Here is a 19,016-nt window from a genome sequence, read left to right on the forward strand (position 1 = left end):
TGTTCCATTTAATGAGGAAGCATTGCTTGTAGTGAATCCTGCTTTGAATTTTTGCTCATCCTGAAGATTTCCATTTCTCTTATACAGGCCCCAATCTTATGCACTAAAGATGGTTTGTGGACTGATGAATTTAAGTTGTGTGAAGATTTGCAAGGGGAATGTTCACCACCCCAAGAACTGAATTCAGTAGAGTATAAGTGTGAGCAAGGTTATGGAATCGGTAAGAGTGCTAATTTCTGATGTTCCCATTCCTCTTTATCTCCCTTCACTACATTTAAAAATGCCTGGAACAGGATTTCCAAGTTAAGGCCAAACTACGTCTGTTGCTCAATTCAAGAATTAGATCAATGGTTAGTAATTATTACACTGACAAATGGGGACCCACAAGAAACTTGCTGGGTGGGGGCATTGCCTCTCCTTTGTTTCCTCCCTTCTTCTCAAACTTGTTTGCTTCTCATTCTCCATCCTTCCCTTATTCTTTTTTCTCTTTTTGCTCCCTTATTACAGCTCTCTTTTTCTGCCCCATTACCCCAATTCTTTCTTTCTGTCCACCTATCCTAGCTCTCTCCTCTCTTTCTACCCACCTACCCCAGCTGTCTCTTTATCTTTCTTTCCCATATTCCAACTTTGTTTCTGCCTGCCTCCCCCAGTGCTCTCTTTCTGACCTCCTACCCAATTGACGAGGCCCACCCCATTCTGAGGCCGGGTGGAGATTCCAACAGCACGGCAGAAGGAATAGGGTCAGGCCAGGTACAGGGGCAGTGCCACAGTTCCTGGTGATTCATAGAACAACCTGGAAGTGACAAAGGTTACCTCTAGGAATCACCAAAACCTCTGTGGTGAGAACTAGTTTGGCCATAGAGTTTCCAGTGGTTCTTAGAGCTACTGTTTGTTTTAAATATCCTTTGTTAGAAATATTTTAAATAAAATAAAATCTCTTTCATTTTATTGTTTTATCCCTTTTAATCTGGCTAGGATGATTGGGTATGTTGTTGAGGATTTCCATTTTTAAGCAGAAGACAGTCTGTAGTGTCGCCTGGAACACAGATTGGGAAACCTTTACTTGGGGTTATTAATCTGCTAGCCATCCACTTTTTGCATGCAAAGGTTATTGAACAGCTCAGAGGTTTTGGACTGTATATTCTGAGTGCATTTTGGCAGCCTTCTCTCTGGTTTGCCCTTTAAAAATTATCCAGAGGGTAAGCTTTAGAGCAATTAATATCTTTGCTTATTGGGAAGCCAAGTCCAGCACTATGTGATTTGCAAAGAGACTTTCAGGCCAGAAAGGGCAATTATCATCCTTCAGTCTGACTCTCTGTGGTTTTTGAACCACAGGAATTGTGAGGGTTTGTCGCTGAAATGCCAAGCATTAACAATTGTACCACCATGGACATCAGCAAGCATATAATGGTTTAAAAGTCCAGTTCAGGAAAATTAAGCACTTGCTTAACGCCTCCCGAGTGAAAATAGTGCCAGTTGGACCTCATGTTGGATCCAATACAGCATGTGACTTTCTTGTTCTCCATGCCCCCTCGCACTATTGGGGTGTTTGTGTGTGTCAGATTTTGAACTTCAGCAGAAGAGGGTAAATGAGAAAGTCACATTCCATGGACAGAATTCATTACCTCTGCCACCATGGTCAATTGGCCATGGTGGCAGGGGCTGATGGGAATTGTAGTCTATGAACATCTGGAGAGCCACAGGTTGCAGACCCCTGCTCTATAGAGATGTTCCATTGGATCCATGCCTATATTTATTGATGACAGTTTATTCTGTTCTAGAATCATACAAATCTGACTATAAATCTGAATAAATTTCAGGTTCAGCTCTGGATAAAAGTACAAGATGAATCCAGTGGTCCATCTAGATCAGCATTTTGTTTCTAGATTACCTTGGAAAACCTACAAGCAGTGCACAGGGGCCAAAACCTTCTCACATTGGTCCCCCCACCTCAACAACTGGTACTCACAGATTTACCACCACTTGCAAGGGGGACAACACTGGAGGAAGCTTTTGCTTCTCTGAGTCTGCTTGTGGGCTTTCTGGGCATTTGATTGGCTGCTGTGAAAAATGCATTTTGAAATGCAAGAAATTTGCTAAGGTGGCATCACTTCACATTCCAAGGCAGTTCTTTTTTGCTTTAGTGTTAGTTTGCTTGTGTAGTCAGAGAAGAGTCCTTTTTCCTTGTTGTTGGAGCTTCATTGTGTAGTTGTTTTGGCAACAGTTGAGTTACTAGAATATTAACAAAGACACTTTCTGGAAAAATCCCTGTGCTTCTCAAGAAAGATTTCTGCCGAAGCAACAAGGCGGGTATTTTTGGGCTGTTTCTGTTGAAGTTAAAATCTGTTTGATTGTTAATCCCTGGAAATTGGGTTTTCAAATGCTAAATGGAGTTTACAGTGTTGGGAAATTGGGTTTTCAAATGCTAAATGGATTTTACAGTGTTCAGTAAGCAAAATATAACTGGATATATTTCAGGTTTTCCATTTTTTCTCTAAAACAGACACACACACACGCGCGCGCGCGCGCACACACACACACACACACACTCTGTTTTTAAGATGATCACAGGGTGATTTTAATGGAACAGACTTGGGGCCAAACTAAATTTGACTTTTTGTATGAGTTTGGCCTGGGGTGATTCTCTTAGTGATTCTGAGGCCCACAGCAAAAGCCCGAGATGGGTCTCCTGAATCACTTCTCCTCCTCTGCTTTCCCCTCCATACTTGGGCCACCCTAAGCCCCATCAAGTGGTCGTCATTGCCCTGTGAAAGACCGGTGAGTGGGATCACCTTTGGCAGCTGGAGAGTCTAAGCCTGGAGGGTCTAAACTCTGGGGTCTGCTGCCAGGCCGGCTGCCAGCCTCAGTGGGCACCAGTGTGCATGACTCCCCAGCTGTCTGAGCCCCAGAAGGGTGGATGCATGCTGCAGCAGAAGCCTGCTTCTTTTCTTCTTTACCCCTTCCTTGAGGGGGCCTTCAAAGCATACATGAGGGGATTTTTGGTTCAACAGAATACTATTGACACGAAATTGGACCAACAGAAAATGCAACATGTATTGGACTTGATAAAGGTAAAAGAGTAGGATTTTTTAAAAAAATCCAAATAAGAAGGAGATTGTGCATAATATTAAGATCTTACAACAACAATCTTCAATACTGACAGCAAAAGAAGTGGAGTCAAATCTTAATTTTGCTAAACAAAAGACATTCGAATGGGCCAATAAAGCAGGGAGATTGTAGCAGCAAAGCTAAGAAAACTCAAAGAGAACAGATTTTTTACAACGATACCATGGAAAGGTAATTTAATCTATGATGAGAAAATAATTAAGAATGCTTTTTTGAAAATATTAGTCAAAATTATTTGAAAGTAACATGTCAAGGGAAAAGGATATTGAAGAGTACTTAACTAAGCAAAATATACCACAACTTTCCCAAGAACAAAGAGAGATGATGAATGGCCCAATTTCAACTATGGAACTAGTAGAGCCCTTGAAGCAGATAAAGCTGAATAAATCATTGGGGCCTGATGGGTTTCCAGTGATATATTATAAAATTTTCACAGATGTACTGATGGAACTTCTTCTGGCAACAATGAATGGGATTTTACAAAAAGCGCAAACTCCAGATTCTTGGAGAGAAGCTAATATAACTTTGATCCCCAAAGATGACCAAGATTGAACAGATGTTAAGAATTATAGATCAATTTCACTTTTAAACAATAATTACACATTGTTTGCAGTGAACTTGGCTAAGAGGTTTTTTTAAAAGAACTTTTATACATGAAGATCAAAGTATCTTTTTGCCAAAAACACAACTGAGAGACAATGTCAGAACAATATTGAATGTGGTGAAGTACTACAACAGTGATGGCGAACCTATGGCACGGGTGCCAGAGGTGGCACTCGGAGCCCTCTCTGTGGGCATGCACACACAGAGTTCATCATGTGGGGGGCAGAAAATCACACACACACCCCACACACATCTAGGCTGGCCTTGACCACTGAGCACGACGTGTGTGTACTACGGTGAGCAGGGAGGACTCAGCTGGCGGGCCTGGTGCCTGTGCTCTGGGTGGCTGCTGCCTGGGGGGGTGGGCACAGAGGAGGCAGAGATGCTAGAGAGGCACAGAGCAGTTTGCGTATGGGACTCTGCTGGAGGCTGGGGAAGCAGGCTGGCCCCCTGCCTCAAGCGGGTGGGGAGCAGGAGGAAGAGGGAGCCAACCCGGGTTTTTTTCTAGAAGCTAAAACCCTCAGCATTCAGGTTAAAATTGCTGGAGTTGGTGACTTTCTACATAAATAAGCGGGGGTTGGGTTGCAGTTTGGGCACTCGGTCTCAAAAAGGTTCGCCATCACTGTACTACAAGAAGCACAGCGATAAGCAAGTAGCCCTACTTTTTCTGGATGCAGAAAAGGCATTTGATAACGTCTCTTGGTGGTTTATACACAGTGTTTTAAGAAAAATGGGGTTTGGAAATAATTTTGTTAAATTTTGACAATTTATACCAAACATCATGCTAAAAGAATTGTAACTGGGGAAATGTCAGAAAAATGTGAGATTCCTTTTCTTAACTAGACAAGGATTCTCTCTCTCACCATTACATTTTTATACTGACTTGAGAGATTCTTAACAGAAACATAAGATGTGATGATAACATAAGAGGTCTGAAAGCTGTTAAGCAGCACTTTAAATTGAAAGCTTTTGCAGATGATGTAGTGATTATATTGGAAGAGCCACTGAAAACTGTGGAAAGATTGTTATGCAAAATAAAAGAATTTGGGGGAACTGACAAGGTTTAAGCTGAATAAAACTAAAACTAAAATATTGACTATAATATGGATCAAACATCACAGTTTAGTCTCAATTATCTGAATGTATGGTGGGAAAAAATTAAATATTTGGGAGTGTGGTTGATAAACAAGAACTGTATGTTATTCCAAAATAATTATGTTAAAGTGTGGAATGATGTGAAGTAAGACTGGTTGAGATGGAATAGACTGAATTTATCTTTGATGGGTAGAATTTCAGTGATAAAAACTAATGTACTACCAAGATTTATATTTTTGTTCCAAACTGTACCAGTAATTAATTCTGTAACATGCTTTAAGCAATGGCAAAAGGACAGAAGTCTTTTCATTTGACAAGGCAAGAAACAAAGAATTTAATATAAAAACATGCAAGATGCAAAGGAAAGAGGAGGTTTCTCGTTGCCAAATTAAAAATTATATTTAGAAGCTGCTGTATTGATATGGGTAAGGAAATGTGTGTTAAAAATACAAGAATACTGGATTTAGATGGATTTTATAGGAGGTTTAGATGGCATGGATATTTGTGGAGTGAAAAGGAAAGGATGCATAGAGAGTTCTCTAATCACTTTGTCAGAAGGACATACTTCTCTGGGTATGATTGAAATATAAAAAATTCATAGCAAGTGCAATGCCATTATGATTGTCCCCAGTTGAAGCTTTTTTCTAGGAAAGAAGTTTAACGTACAGGAGAAATGACCATGTATAGAGAACTGCTGAATTTTTAGAACAGTAAATGGGATCTTAAACCTATGGATGAGATAAATGATATTGTTATTATTACCAATTACTGGAGATGCTTAAAACTGACCAAAGGAATATGGATTTTGATACATAGATGGCAGAGTTTGAAAGTAGTGTGTGTACAAATGATGAGAAACTGATTACCAAAGTATATAAGATGTTATTGAAATGAAATACAGAATATGAGGCTGTGATGTCTATAATGATTGAATGGGCAAGAAATGTTGGCAGGAATATACAAACGGAGCAGTGGGAGAGACTGTAGAAGAGTTATTTGAAGTTCACAGCATGCTATAGTCTGAAAGAAAATTACTATAAAATGCTATATGGATGGTATCTGACACCCAAAAAACTGGTATAAATGTGTAAAGATATATGAAATAGATGTTGGAAATGACAGAAACATGAGGAATTATTTTTTCATATATGGTAGTTATGTACAGAGGCCAAATCCTTTTGGGACACGATACTAAAAGAAATACAAAACATTTTGAAAATAACAATTGTGAGAAAACCTAAAGGGTGTTTTTTTGGGGTGGGGGGAACTATTGGGAGATGTTTTCTCAAATCAATGAAGGCTACTTTTCATGTACCTGTCTACTACAGCAAGGACGTTGTATGTGCAGAAATGGAAAAAATAATAAAATACCAGCAAAGGAAGACTGGATATTGAAAGTCACAGGATATTCGGAAATGGCAAAATTGACAGCTTTAATAAGAAACAGTGACACAGAGAAGTTTATAGAAAGCTGGAAACCTTTTACGAACTGTCTATTGAAAACATATGGTAGTAGAGAAATAATTATAGGATTTGAGATCTAAAAGAAAACAGCAGGATGAGGTAGAATATCAAATGCAGAGTGTATTTGAAAAATTGTTTTATTTTAAATATATGCCCAAACCTAGAATCGAATAGAATGCAACAATGAGATAGCTGGAAGTCACTGTAAGGTGTTTAGTTTAGTTAGTTATAATTGGCTGTGTTTATTCTTTTCTGTGGTTTTTGTATTCTTTATTTCTATTTTGTATTAATGTAACTGTGAATATGGGGGTGTATAGTGGTATATGTATTTTTGTTTTTTTGTTTTCTTTCCTTTTTTTGTTGGGAAAATGTAAAAAAAAAGTTTTACCGAAGAGGAGTGGCCTGGCCCAGGGCAACTGCCCCAGATGCCTTATTATGGCTAAGACCACCCCTATGTCTGACCTAATGAATCAATTTACAGGCAAATCTTGATGTCCTGAAATAATATTTGCAAAAGGATGCCAGGACCTGATTTGGGTTGGGACCACAGTGCTGAAGGAGAGAAGACTTCAAGCAGTACAGGAGGGGAAGGATGACCTCCTGCCCCCTGGTTCTCTGATAGTGGGATTCCAATCTGACTCTGGCCCCAGTGTGCTTCCAAACTCTATTTCAAGAGAGTGTCATTTGGCTGTAAATGGGTACAAGCCAGGTCAAGACACCCCTGCACTGAACCAGACTGATGCCAAATGTCTCATCTAGTTTGGACCTAACACAACGACCTGACTTGGATGCTACCTCTGAATGCTGGTTACATCTATAGATATTCTCTGTATAGCTATTGTATGTAACACATATTTAGCACAGCTCCAAATTCTGCAATTCCCGTGATGTTAAAAAAATTGGTTTGCATTCCCATAAACTTGCATAAAATGACTTAATGCGTATCTTTTCAATTTTCAGAATAGCATGACATTTTTGGTCCAGTTTTTATTTCTTAGTGAGCTAGGGGGAAAATTGGAAACAAGGTAAAAAGAACAAGGGGGTTGTAGGCTGCCCCCCCTCCCCTCCCCCCGGCAGTCAAGCAGAACCATCACTTGCAGCCTGTACCAACTCCTCTAATTCTAACCTGGCATGTCTCTCTCTAACCATGTGGTCTAGAAAGGTTTTGAGGGACCATATTATATGAGCCATTATGCTGACTCGCAAATCGGCAGCAATGTAGAATGAAGGCCTATCTCGAAATGCGGAAACTTGTGTGCTTTGTGTATCTTTCCCGCCCCAGGTGCCGTGTGCATACCTTCCTGCCTAATTCCACTATGTGATCCTGTGACGCTGCCTGAAAATGTCACTGTTGACAGCATGGATCACAGATTACAGCCAGTCCGAATCCAGGTAAAGAGGACGGGAGCCTTTTCAGGACTGAGAAAAAAAATCTGTTGGTTTTAAACCCGTCTGCAGCCTAGGAAGAAGAAGAGTTTGGATTTATATCCCCCCTTTCTCTCCTGCAGGAGACTCAAAGGGGCTTACAATCTCCTTGCCCCTCCCCCCTCACAACAAACACCCTGTGAGGTGGGTGGGCGTGAGAGAGCTCCGAAAAGCTGTGACTAGCCCAAGGTCACCCAGCTGGTGTGTGTGGGAGTGCACAGGCTAATCTGAATTCCCCAGATAAACCTCCACAGCTCAAGTGGCAGAGCGGGGAATCAAACCCGGTTCCTCCAGGTTAGAATGCACCTGCTCTAAACCACTATGCCAAACTAAACATAATGGCATCTTTGTGGCTACTTTTAAAGAATTTGTAAAATGCTGTGAGGGCCTGATCCTGATTGGCTGATCCTTTTCAAGTGTTGAAACAGCTGTAGGAGGGGGACTTGAAAAATCCTCTGGGTGCATCAGAGCACCACACTGCAAGCCCATTGAGGATCTGGTCCTCACAGCCTTTTAAGTGCTCTGAAGTTAGTAATAGGAATTGGATATGCTGAAAAGGAGACTGCTGGGGGAGGAAGTTGTGGTCTTTAAAGCCAGCTTGGTGTAGTGGTCAAGAGCAGGTGGACTCTAATCTGGAGAGCCACATTTGATTCCCCACTCCTCCACATGAGTGGCAGACTCTTATCCAGTGACCTGAATTTGTTTCCCTGCTCCTACACATGAAGCCTGCCAGGTGACCTTGAGCTAGTCACATTTCTCTCAGAACGCTCTTAGCCCTGCCTATCTCACAAGGTGTCTGTGGTGAGGAGAGGAATGGAAGAGGAGTTTGGAAGCCACCTTGAGTCTCCTTACAGGAGAGAAAGGGGGGGGGGGTATAAATCCAAACTCTTCTTCTTCTTCTTCCGCCCATCCCCTCTTGGGAATTTTTAAGAAGCTGAAGTTATGCCTTTGGGGTCTACTGTGCATCAAGTTAAGTCAAACCTAGGGGCAGATCAAAAGAAACAGCTCAGCAAAGAGGAGAGAGAGGAAGCAAGACTGTAACACGGAGCGGAGGGATCACGGTCGTCAAACAAAATTCTTCTCCCTTGCTGGGAGTTGTCACTAAAGCCTCGGTTTTTAAAATTCTTTTCCTCGTGTTTTTGTTCTTGCTCTCTGTGTGTAAGCTCTTGATTTACGTCTCCTCCCTGCCTGCTTTGTCTGCCAAAAGCTGTGGCATGGTTGGATCAGATTTGTTCCACGAAGGGCTTGCCATACAGAGAGGGGAGAAAAAACAGTAGCAGGGACTGAGGCTGTGAAGGAAACTAAGCTGGTTGAAGAATAGCGCCTGAAAGGTCACTAGAGAAGTCCTACAATTAGGGCCAGATGACTGAAGCCGTGAGCGCCGTCCAATCTGGGTGCCCCAGCTCTTCCATTTGTAAGATTCAGAATTCAGCTTACTTGCAGGCTAGTCTGGCCAGAGTTCACAATTTATACTCACAATATAGCCTGTTTTAAAAATTTCACTATATTGCAAAAAGCAATTTATTTGCTTATGACTGGGAAGAATGCAAATAAAAATGTTAAAACTCATCATTTGAAATGGTTTCAGTTAGAACACTTTTCCGAACCTTGCGAAAGAAAAATTCTGCTACAATGGACTGTTTTGTTGATAGGGAACAGATAGGTCAACACACTGTATATAGGCCTCCAGCCTACTGATAGTCTGTTAGATCTAGCTTCCATAGCCAAATGCTTACCTATAAACCCATATACACTGTGATAATACATATATACAGGTTAACTGGCTACTCCTGGTTGCTGCTACGATATCAGTGTGCGTCGTCGTAGTCAGTAACTTTAGCTGTCAGAATTCACATTCCCTAGGTGGCGCCACTAAGACAGGATAAAACCATGTCAGTTTTTATGCATTTTAGTTAAGGATATTGACTGCATTTCCATCTGTAAAATATACATGTATGTGACAGAGGCCTTTATTGTGGGACCCTAGTTCCCGTGAGGTTGAACTAACTTTTTTGTACTTCCTTTTTTCACACACCCTCTTTTAGCCATGGTAATTTTTTTGTGGCGGTGGTGCCCTTTTCACTCTAAAGGTGGATTTTTGCAGAAATCTGAATGATTTCGGGACATGAGGAGAACTGGGTCTGAAATAGCGAATTCATCAGAAGAGTAAATCAGGAAGTCTCCAGTTAAATATGAAAGTCACTGGAGTTCTTCCTTTTTTTTTCTTTTTTGCTGTTATCAGCGAAATTTTAAATATATTTTCTCAGACCTGAAATACTAGATGTGTGTGGACTCAATAATTCTTTACATGGAATCTAAAGACCAGCACCATAGAACTTTGATGAATACTTCATTGGCCACTTGGGGAAAAGTGGGTGACAGTGATGTTTGCTGATACTATTTTTTTCCTTTCCATTTCAGAATATTGTGTGCACTGGAAAATTAGAATGGCATCCAGATCCAAAAGCCATTCATTGCATTGATTCCTGTGAGGTAAGCTGTTCGTTTATGTCCACAACGGGGCCAGATTATTCTGTCTACTAGCAGCAAAGCCCATTGTGGGGGAGATGCAATGGACCCTAGGAAAGAGTGGAAGAAGAAGCATCTCCTTCGCAATGGGCTTTAGTGGGGCCATAGCCCCCCCCCCCCCTTGGTCCCAGAATGATTTGTGCCACTTACCCAGTTCTGGGTCTTTGGCTTGGTGGTGGAGAGTTTAAAGAGATGTGGCTTGGGGTGGTGGGAGGGTGGGAAGGTGAGGCTTGGTGTGCGGGGAGGGTTGGAATGTGTGGGTAGGGGTGGGGGAGGGTGGCAATATGAGGTTTGGAATAGGAGAGGGTGAGAAGGTGTAGGATAGGGCTGGGGAGGGTGGAATTTGGATGGGTGGGGTGGGGGGGAAGCAGAGGGGCTCTTCAGGGGGAAGAACTTGAATGTCCCCACAAGAAGCCCTCCACCAATGGAGCGTTCATTGTCAGGACATTTGGTTTCTTAGTCTTTTATTGTTTAGGATGTAGCTGAGTGTCTATAACATACCAAGTTGGTAGGGGTGTCCAAGAAGATTCTGTTTCTGAAATTTGACTTGATGATCTACCTGCATAATGTTACTTAGGTATAGTGCAGACATTCCTGATCTCAGTTTGTGGCAGAAAAGTTCTAAACAGGGTGCTTGATCACCAACTGGTTAGGCTTGTATCCCCCTCATAGTTTGTCATGTAAGAGGCTGTTCAGCTGCAAGTAGAAAGACCAGATATATTTGTTATGTAAGAGGCTGTTCAGCTGCAAGTAGAAAGACCAGATATATTTGTTCACACAATTATAGACTGCTTTCTCATAGCTCAAAGGCTCATAGTCACAGAGAAGAAAACATTGGAGATTTTAAGTTGAGACTTACTACTTTTGTGCCTCCTTATACCCCTTGAGTCTGCTCGTGAAACGAGCTAATCTTACAGTCATTTCAAGATGGTAATCACTGGTTTCACAGACTCAGAAACCAGGAGTGTGTCTTCTGTACAGTCACCCATAGACTGTGCAAAGAGAGAATGAACTGTGAATGTAGATCACCTCACTTCCCGAAGCATCTCTTAGAGCATACCAGTGGTACCCTGGGAAATGTAGTCATCAGGGAATTTGGCAATAGATGTGAAAGAGGGATTCTCTTCCCAGTCATTCAGTGGCTGGCCAGGTGTCTGGCTGCCACCAGCATCAGCAACACATCAGTAAAATATGTGCTGCGGGGAAAAGATTTGGAGGAAGAGAGGAAAGAGGCATCTTCTGACTGATTCTGTGAGATTTGCAAAAAGGCCAAGCTATTTTTTTCTCATTTCTTTTATTCACGTGCAAATTTCTTGGCTTTCCTGAGCACTATGGAAGGCAAACGTTTCTCTAGTCTGCGCTGACTGTAGCTATGGATATAACTTTAGCAAGTGTTCTAATCATAAGCATAGTTTGACATTAGATGCAACTCTAGTTGAAAGGGAAATTGATTGTTAACCTTTTTAAAATGCCAGTACAGAAAGAACCCTCTACTCTTGTTAAGAACATTAGTGAAAGGGCAGAGGAATTAATAATTTGGAGTCAGAAAGATGGGAAGTATGTGGACTTACGACTTGTTAATGATCTCCATAATCACCTTTGAAATTCACATCCTTATGTCTGCATCATGTCAAAGATTGTTCTAAGCAAGTCAGATACCTGGGAACTTAAAGGTCATTTGCTACTACTTGAATAGAACCTCTTTGGTTTTTGGCTCCTTGCATTATGTTTGAGTGAATGGCAGTTGTTTTTTGGCAGCACAGAATTGTTGAAAGATGCAGTTTAAAAGCAACAGAAGCATGAATTAAAGCAATATTTGCTTTGGCCAACACTATTCCTCAGCAAAATGACGGGCAGCCCTATTCAATGGGCCGGGCACCCGGACATGGCACTGCAACTGCTCCACACCATCGTTCACAAGAGAGCTGGTGACATGGAAAAGCAAAAATACACAAACAGCCTCCCTGCTGTCAGAAAGCTCCATTGGGTTTAATGAACGTAGACCACATTGAAAAGGTAGCGTAAGTCCAAAGCTCCGGGCACTAGAGTTGAGACGACAGCCAGGTGGAAGCTGTTGGCTCCTCCCTCAACCACATCTCCACATCTCCTCCCTCAACCACATCACCGGCTATGCTGGTGGGGATACAGGGATGCTGGTGCAGCATACTACGCCACGTTCAACCACTGTGGAGGGCTACGGCAGCTGTCCACCAGCAGATCCACCCCACACTGGGGCAAGTGCCCTGCGGAGGGCAACTCCACCAGTGCGTCCCCGTGCCATCTCCAGCAGCAGATTGTGGTAGTTACCTACCCTACACATGAATCACCACCTGCAAAGACACAGTATTTGAGGCCAGACTTGAGGTGGTAAAGTCCTGAGTTGGTAGAACTGTACCATTTTGAACTTCAGGGGAAGGTCATGTTGTTTAATGTTTCCCCTTTGTAAAAAATATGTAAGATGACATCTGGCACACAGAGTTCTTTGTCAACTCTTTCTTTCTTTCTTTCTTTCTTTTTTTTGCTGTGTTGCTTTCCTATTTGCAGGGAGCTTTTGATGAAGCTCTTAGAGCATTTAATGAAGCATCCAAAAATTCCACCTGAAATTGAAAAGGTGCAGTTCATCATCTGACTGTGCTACCTGCCTTCTATTTCATTGTATGGTAGATCCAACTTGGAACACTCGGGTTGGATTATGGGCCAAAACTCAGGACAGATTTTCACCACTGTATAAGGTTACCACTTTCTACGTTTGCCCCTGTCTTTCTTCTCTCAGCATTCACGTACCATCCTGGGTTAGATATGCATGCAGAGAGCAAGTTTGCATCTCCCATAGCAACCAATATCCTTTCTTAAGAGGAGAAAAGGGAAGGGGGGGGGTTTCTTCTCTAGCTTAGGTTTACTCACCAAGCCGGAGAAGAATTCAGAGCTGTAAAACTGAACTTTGTATTGAACACACCAGTGCTCATGTGCATTGATAAAACACTGCAAAAAAAGGCAGCTTGAGGTGATATAATTACATGAAGATGGCCTTATTATTACAAGACTGATTCATAGTTACACAAATACTTTATTGCTGTGTTTTTAATTTAAAAAATTAGACAGAATTTATAAGGGCCAAAACCATAAAATACAGGAGAACATAAAGCATAAAACAGCACAACAATGTTGTGTTTTTTTGTTGTGTACAGTGGTGTTGATAATGGAGAGAAGGTGAAAAGACAAGTTGTGACCTACAGGTGGCAGGCTGCACACCTTCCAGTCTCAGCACTGAATTTAGATGTGTTTCTAGTTAAACTGGAATTCAGAAGGAGCTTCACTCGGCACACGCAAAATTCCAGAATGATAATTATACAGTTCTGGAGAAATCTGCTTACCCGTTTGGTAGAAGAGAAGAAATTTCAACAGGGATTTCCTGATTTTAGTCTTAGCCATCACAGTAGATCAGCCCACACTGACTCTTACTAAAATTAGGTATATGACTAGTTTTCTTTAGTGGCCTAACGTCAGGTTACATTTCAGTGTTCTGGTATATATCGGTCTAGTGCATTTTTTAAAATCTTAGCCATCTTCCGAAGAGTATAGTAAAACATATGTGGCTTTTTCTTTTCTCCCTCATTTTAGCCCCACAATAGCCCTGTGAGGTAGGTTAGGTTGAGAATGTGTGACTGGCCCAAGATAATCTGGTAAGCTTTATGGTAAAGTGAGATATTTGAACCCAGTTCAGCCACATTCTAGTCCTACCCTTGGACCATTACACCATTTTATCTTACAACTTAAGGGCAGGTTTTTTCTCCTCAAAGTCTGCAAAATATAATTTGCCGAAAGGCCTCATATAACGCTGTAGCACGGGTTTACAATAAGTAACAACAGCTGTGTTTATCTGCATGCAAGAAAACAGAGTATGCATGTAGATAATCACTGATTTAGTCTGTTTGTGTGTGTTGTAACTGTTAGCAGTATATGTTAGCAATATTTCAGACTATAATACAGCATCTGGCTCAGCATTCCTCACGTCCTCTTTCTCTGTGATGCTGCAGCTATCATTTCTCTCTGTCATACTCGCTTCATGTATTCCAGGTGCAATCCTCATAGCCATATTATTATGCCACGCTTGCCATCCAGTGGATATAGCCACCGTTTGCCTCAAATAGCACCTCGGACTTGGAAACTACTCAAATGAGTTCGTGGTATACTGAAAGACTAGACAGTATTGCCAGAAATGTTGTCCAAAATAATATTCTACTCCTATAACACATAGAAAGTTGAAATTTTATATGCTAATTTTCTGCGCACATAGCCCAAGACATGCATGCATAGCCCAGTTTCTAGAAAAGCACAGCTTCCAAATTAAGCTGTGCTTATTATACTTGATAGCAAATTCGACAAGAAATGTCTAAATCTGGGGCAGGTATGACTGGCAATCAAAAGACAAGAAATGAACTTCACAGTAAAGGCCTGTATTCCAACTCTAGGTCAGAGCAAGTGAAATCATGCATGGGGTGGAACTGTAAGAATTCTGCTATCTCTTGACACACTTTAATCAACCTTTGTTGAAGGGAGAGAATGGGGGGTTTTCTGCAGCTTTCAGAGTTTTGTAACTCCTTGATTCACAAGTGTGTCAGGATAAAGTTGGAGAACGGGTTGTACCAATTCAGATTGCAGATGGGGAATGCACAATTTTTAAACACTTTCCTTTATCTAAGAATTTTCTGCCAACCTGAAGGGTTGCAATCCATCCCACCACCTCAGCCCTCTGCCCACTGCATTACCATCTTCTTCTGTTGCATGTGTAGAAAATCCTGCAAGGTGACAGGATGCTAGCTTCAGACGTATGTAGTTAATAAACAAAATACACATTCAATGAACTGTTTTTAGGCAACTGTGAGGAAACATCTCAAGATGTTGTGAGATGCACAGTAAAACAAAGGCAAAAGTTGGGAACAGGAGCAGAATGCTGGGCAAGAAACTTCATTCCTTGTTCCTGAAAACTTCACAAACAGTTGATTGCCAGACCACACCAAGATCATGTCCACCCAACCCCTTTATTCTGGTCTCCAGTGGTGGTTGGTACCAGCTGTTTGAGAGGACGGCAGTGTCTCCTTTTAATGCTGCTGTGGGTTGGGGCTGACTTCTGCTCAATAAGGATGGGGCTGTTTCCAGCTGGCTCTGCCTTCTGCGGCGCACTCCTTTGTTTGCAGCCAATGGCAGGGCTGAGGGGATTGTTTTCCAAGTGATGATTTTTTCCTACACAGGAGTGAACTCTGTCGAAGTACAGCAGGAAAAGAACAGTGCTTCCAGATGGGCAAAGCACAGCAGATAGTGTGTGCGCCTGTGAAAATAACAATAAGCGACGTTTTGCGCACTGAGATCACAGTTTTTACATGGGCCTGGGTAGCATCCTTGTAGTCTTAAACAGAATCACGCCCTTCTAAATCCACTTAAATCAGTGAGCTTAGAAGGGTGTAACTGTGCTTAGCGGGCTGCAATGCAAGACTAAAGAAACAGTCTCTATTGGGTGGCCTTTGAATACTTCAGTTGGTGTAGAATTGGGTAGCCAGAAATATTCATAGGAGCCTGCCCTGAAGCACATATTCCTCCAATTTTTAGTGGGTATCCAGCTCTAGTTGGTATCCAGGCGCAGTTCGTGGTGCTGGTATTGATCTGTAAAACTGTGCACAGAAGAAGAAGAGTTTTATATAGGAGACTCAAAGGGGCTTACAATCTCCTTTCCCGTCCTCCCCTTACAACAAACACCCTGTGAGGTGGTTGGGGCTGAGAGAGCTTCATACAGCTGTGACTAGCCCAAGGTCATCCAGCTGGCGTGTGTTGGAGTGCACAAGCTAATCTGGTTCCCCAGATAAGCCTCCACAGCTCAAGTGGCAGAGCGGGGAATCAAACCCGGTTCTCCAGATTAGAGTGCACCTGTTCTTAACCACTACGCCACTGCTACTCCCCTGTCAAGGTATGTGAGGCTCTGCATTTGTTCCTGTAGTTTGGGAAGGGGACAAAATCACCATCTTCTCTGTCTTAAATCAGCAGAGCTGTACTGCTAAAGGAGCAGTTTCCTCCTCTACTTTAGCCTGTTGGTCCACACCGCTATTAGTCTAGATGGGTTCCACATCCCTGGGAATAAACTTTTCCTGTACTGGGAGGGACTTTGGGTCGTAGGGCAATGTGAGAAAGATCTTTGACCAGCAGCAATTCCTGTGGACAGATGTCTGCATCCTCCCAACACCTTTTAGTGGGGCAGTTTCCAGTGTGATGGTTTCAGTTGTGTTTTCTTTTACTGTCCATCCATTTGCTGCACTTTGGGATTTCATTGTTCTGATGTTTATTAGCGTGCTGTTGATTTTTATCATTTTAACTTTGCATCTTAAGCGGCTTTTATATGGAGTTGATATTTAGAGTTTTAGGCTCTTGTTGGCATTTGTGTGTGTTTTTATTTTGCATTTTAAACTGTGCAAGCCATCCTGAGTACTTTGGTAGAAAGGCTAATAGCACAGTAAGTAATTAAGTACCAAAAGCCCGAATCTGTGGGCGAGTATTATATGGATTCACCAAGGCAGTTGGAGATGCTTATGCGTCAACTTGCAAATGTCAGCTTGAAGTACAAAATTATAATGGTTGTGGGACTGCCTTTGAAGACCGTTTTCTTTCTCTCCCATAATACCCAATGACGTTGATGGGTAATAGGTGTGGAAGTCATTGCTTTTCAAGGTAGTGATTACAGATGGCTTTAAAAGGGGATTAGACAGATTTATTGAGGAGAGATCCATCAATGACTGTTAGCTGTGGCAGAGACATAGCAAGGGGGAAAAGGGCCCGGTGCACCAGGGGGAAAGGGCCCGGAGACAAAGGAGGATGGAATAAAGTGCTTCATTCTTCAACCAGCTGTGGTTCCCTTGCAGTCCTCATCCCAGGGACTTTTCTTCCAGTTGAAGTTCTCAGACATGTTTACCAAGCCAAGCCAAGTGTGGTGGTGGTGGGGGCGGGGAGCAGCTGTGGAGAAGCTGCAGTTAGGATTACTATATCTCTTTGTACTGTATACTTTGCGTTGGATCCAGCCAGCTTTTCTTTATTGACCTCACAACAAGACTATGCTGCATGGATCCATGTCCATTGGGCCTGCAGGGACAAAAGCCTTGTGGGACAGTGGCTGATTAGTTGATATTGAACAAAAAAAATCTGATTAAATGCAATTCTTTGGCCCCTTCTGCACATGCAGAATAATGCACAGTTGCTTGCAAGTGGATTTTGCTATTCCGCACAGTAAAATCCAGCTGCAAAATGCATTGAAAGTGGATTGAACATGCATTATTCTGCATGTGTGGAAAGGGCCTTTGAGAGGTTCCACTCTATGATCCAATACGTTATTTGCTCTGACTGCCTTCTCTTTCTCCTCCTCCTCCTCCTCCTTTTTCTTGCCCTCCTCAAGACTATTTTGTTTCCGTTGCTTGTACTACTTTTGCTTCCTCCCCTCCCCCTTCCTATCCATCTTCTCATTCTGAATGTAGGGTTTTTTTGTGTGCGCACCCCGGTTATATCTTTTGAGAAAGGCCCAATAATAGTAGGCATTTTAAAGTCTCAGTTGTATTGGAATCAAAGGATTCCCACTGAGCTGAATTTTCCTTCAGCTGAGCTGGCATTCTAACATTAAGCTTCCATATAGTTCAACACCCTGTTTAAAGTCTGTAACAAAAAACTGACAGGTACTAGGTATGAAATGGGCCATGAAGGCCTTGTGGCTTCAGGGCTTGCTTTTCGCTTGCCTAAAAAACAAGTGTTGACTTGGCAGGAGATATCAATAAGCAGAAATTTAGCCTGTTATTGTCCAGAATTGTCCCCAAAAGATGACCATCTATCAATGAAAATTATGGCTTAAGTAGTGTGGGAGAACTGGAATAATCAGTATTTAATAGACTACCATTTTGTATAATGCAACCTGGGTCTCTACAGAGAACTTCAGGAAGGAGAACCATTTGGTGAACACCCTCCAAAATTGGTTCTTATGAGTTTTCCGGGCTGTGTGGTCTGGTCTGGTAGATCTTGTTCCTGAAACTGACCATAGCCCTAGTCCTAGTCCTCGCCCCAGAGCTCAACCAAACCCGAACCGGAGCTTGACTCCCTGCCCTAGCTTTAACCCTAACTTATGTTTTTGGAAACATCTGCATCTGTTACACACCTTCGACAATACTCTCCAAAATCTTTCTCTCCAATGTTTTGATGACCCAGGGTTTTGAGCAGTAACTTGCAATCCCGTTCTCAGTATTCCGTCCCTTCTGGAGCATTTTCTGTCCTCATTAGAATTTTGTTTCGGGAGGGGGGTCCCTTCTTGGTTAGCTAAAAAAATACAGGTTTTAGTGCCAAATACTCTGGAAGTTCACAACATTCAGTGGAGAATGAACTCAATCATGACTGGTGGTATCTACTAAATTAGACCTTCTAGGTGAGACAGAGATATTTTCAATTTTAAAAGTACAAGGGAAATCCCCCTCATTGTAGCACACTGTTTTGGATTCCCTTGCAGCTGTGTTTTGCAGTCCTTGTGAGATTGCATAAGGACAGTTATTGTCCCTTGAGTTAAGAATATTTGAACACATGAAGGTGCCTTGTAGTGAATTAGACTTCTGGTCTAGTGAAGTTGCTCTCCAAGAAATGTTTAAGGAAACTCATGAAATGCAGATGAAAGAAGGACTGAATCCTTGAACTTGCCTTAACTTCTCAGAGGAACTTGAATTCACAAAGATGGGAGCTGGCATCTTATTTCCTCCCAA

The 19,016-nt window shown here is 42.1% G+C and overlaps 1 protein-coding gene across 1 annotated transcript in view; it reads left to right on the forward strand.

Annotated features, from left to right (window-relative positions):
• Positions 1–19,016, forward strand: part of PAPPA2 (pappalysin 2) — a 132,350-nt gene that overhangs the window by 96,332 nt on the left and 17,002 nt on the right. The window contains exons 18-20 of the mRNA XM_048497826.1: positions 88–220; positions 7,571–7,680; positions 10,135–10,206. Coding sequence (XP_048353783.1) covers positions 88–220; positions 7,571–7,680; positions 10,135–10,206 — 315 coding nt within the window. The remainder of the gene's footprint in view (positions 1–87; positions 221–7,570; positions 7,681–10,134; positions 10,207–19,016) is intronic.

This window comes from Sphaerodactylus townsendi, linkage group LG05, assembly GCF_021028975.2.
Source record: "Sphaerodactylus townsendi isolate TG3544 linkage group LG05, MPM_Stown_v2.3, whole genome shotgun sequence".
NCBI lineage: Eukaryota > Metazoa > Chordata > Lepidosauria > Squamata > Sphaerodactylidae > Sphaerodactylus > Sphaerodactylus townsendi.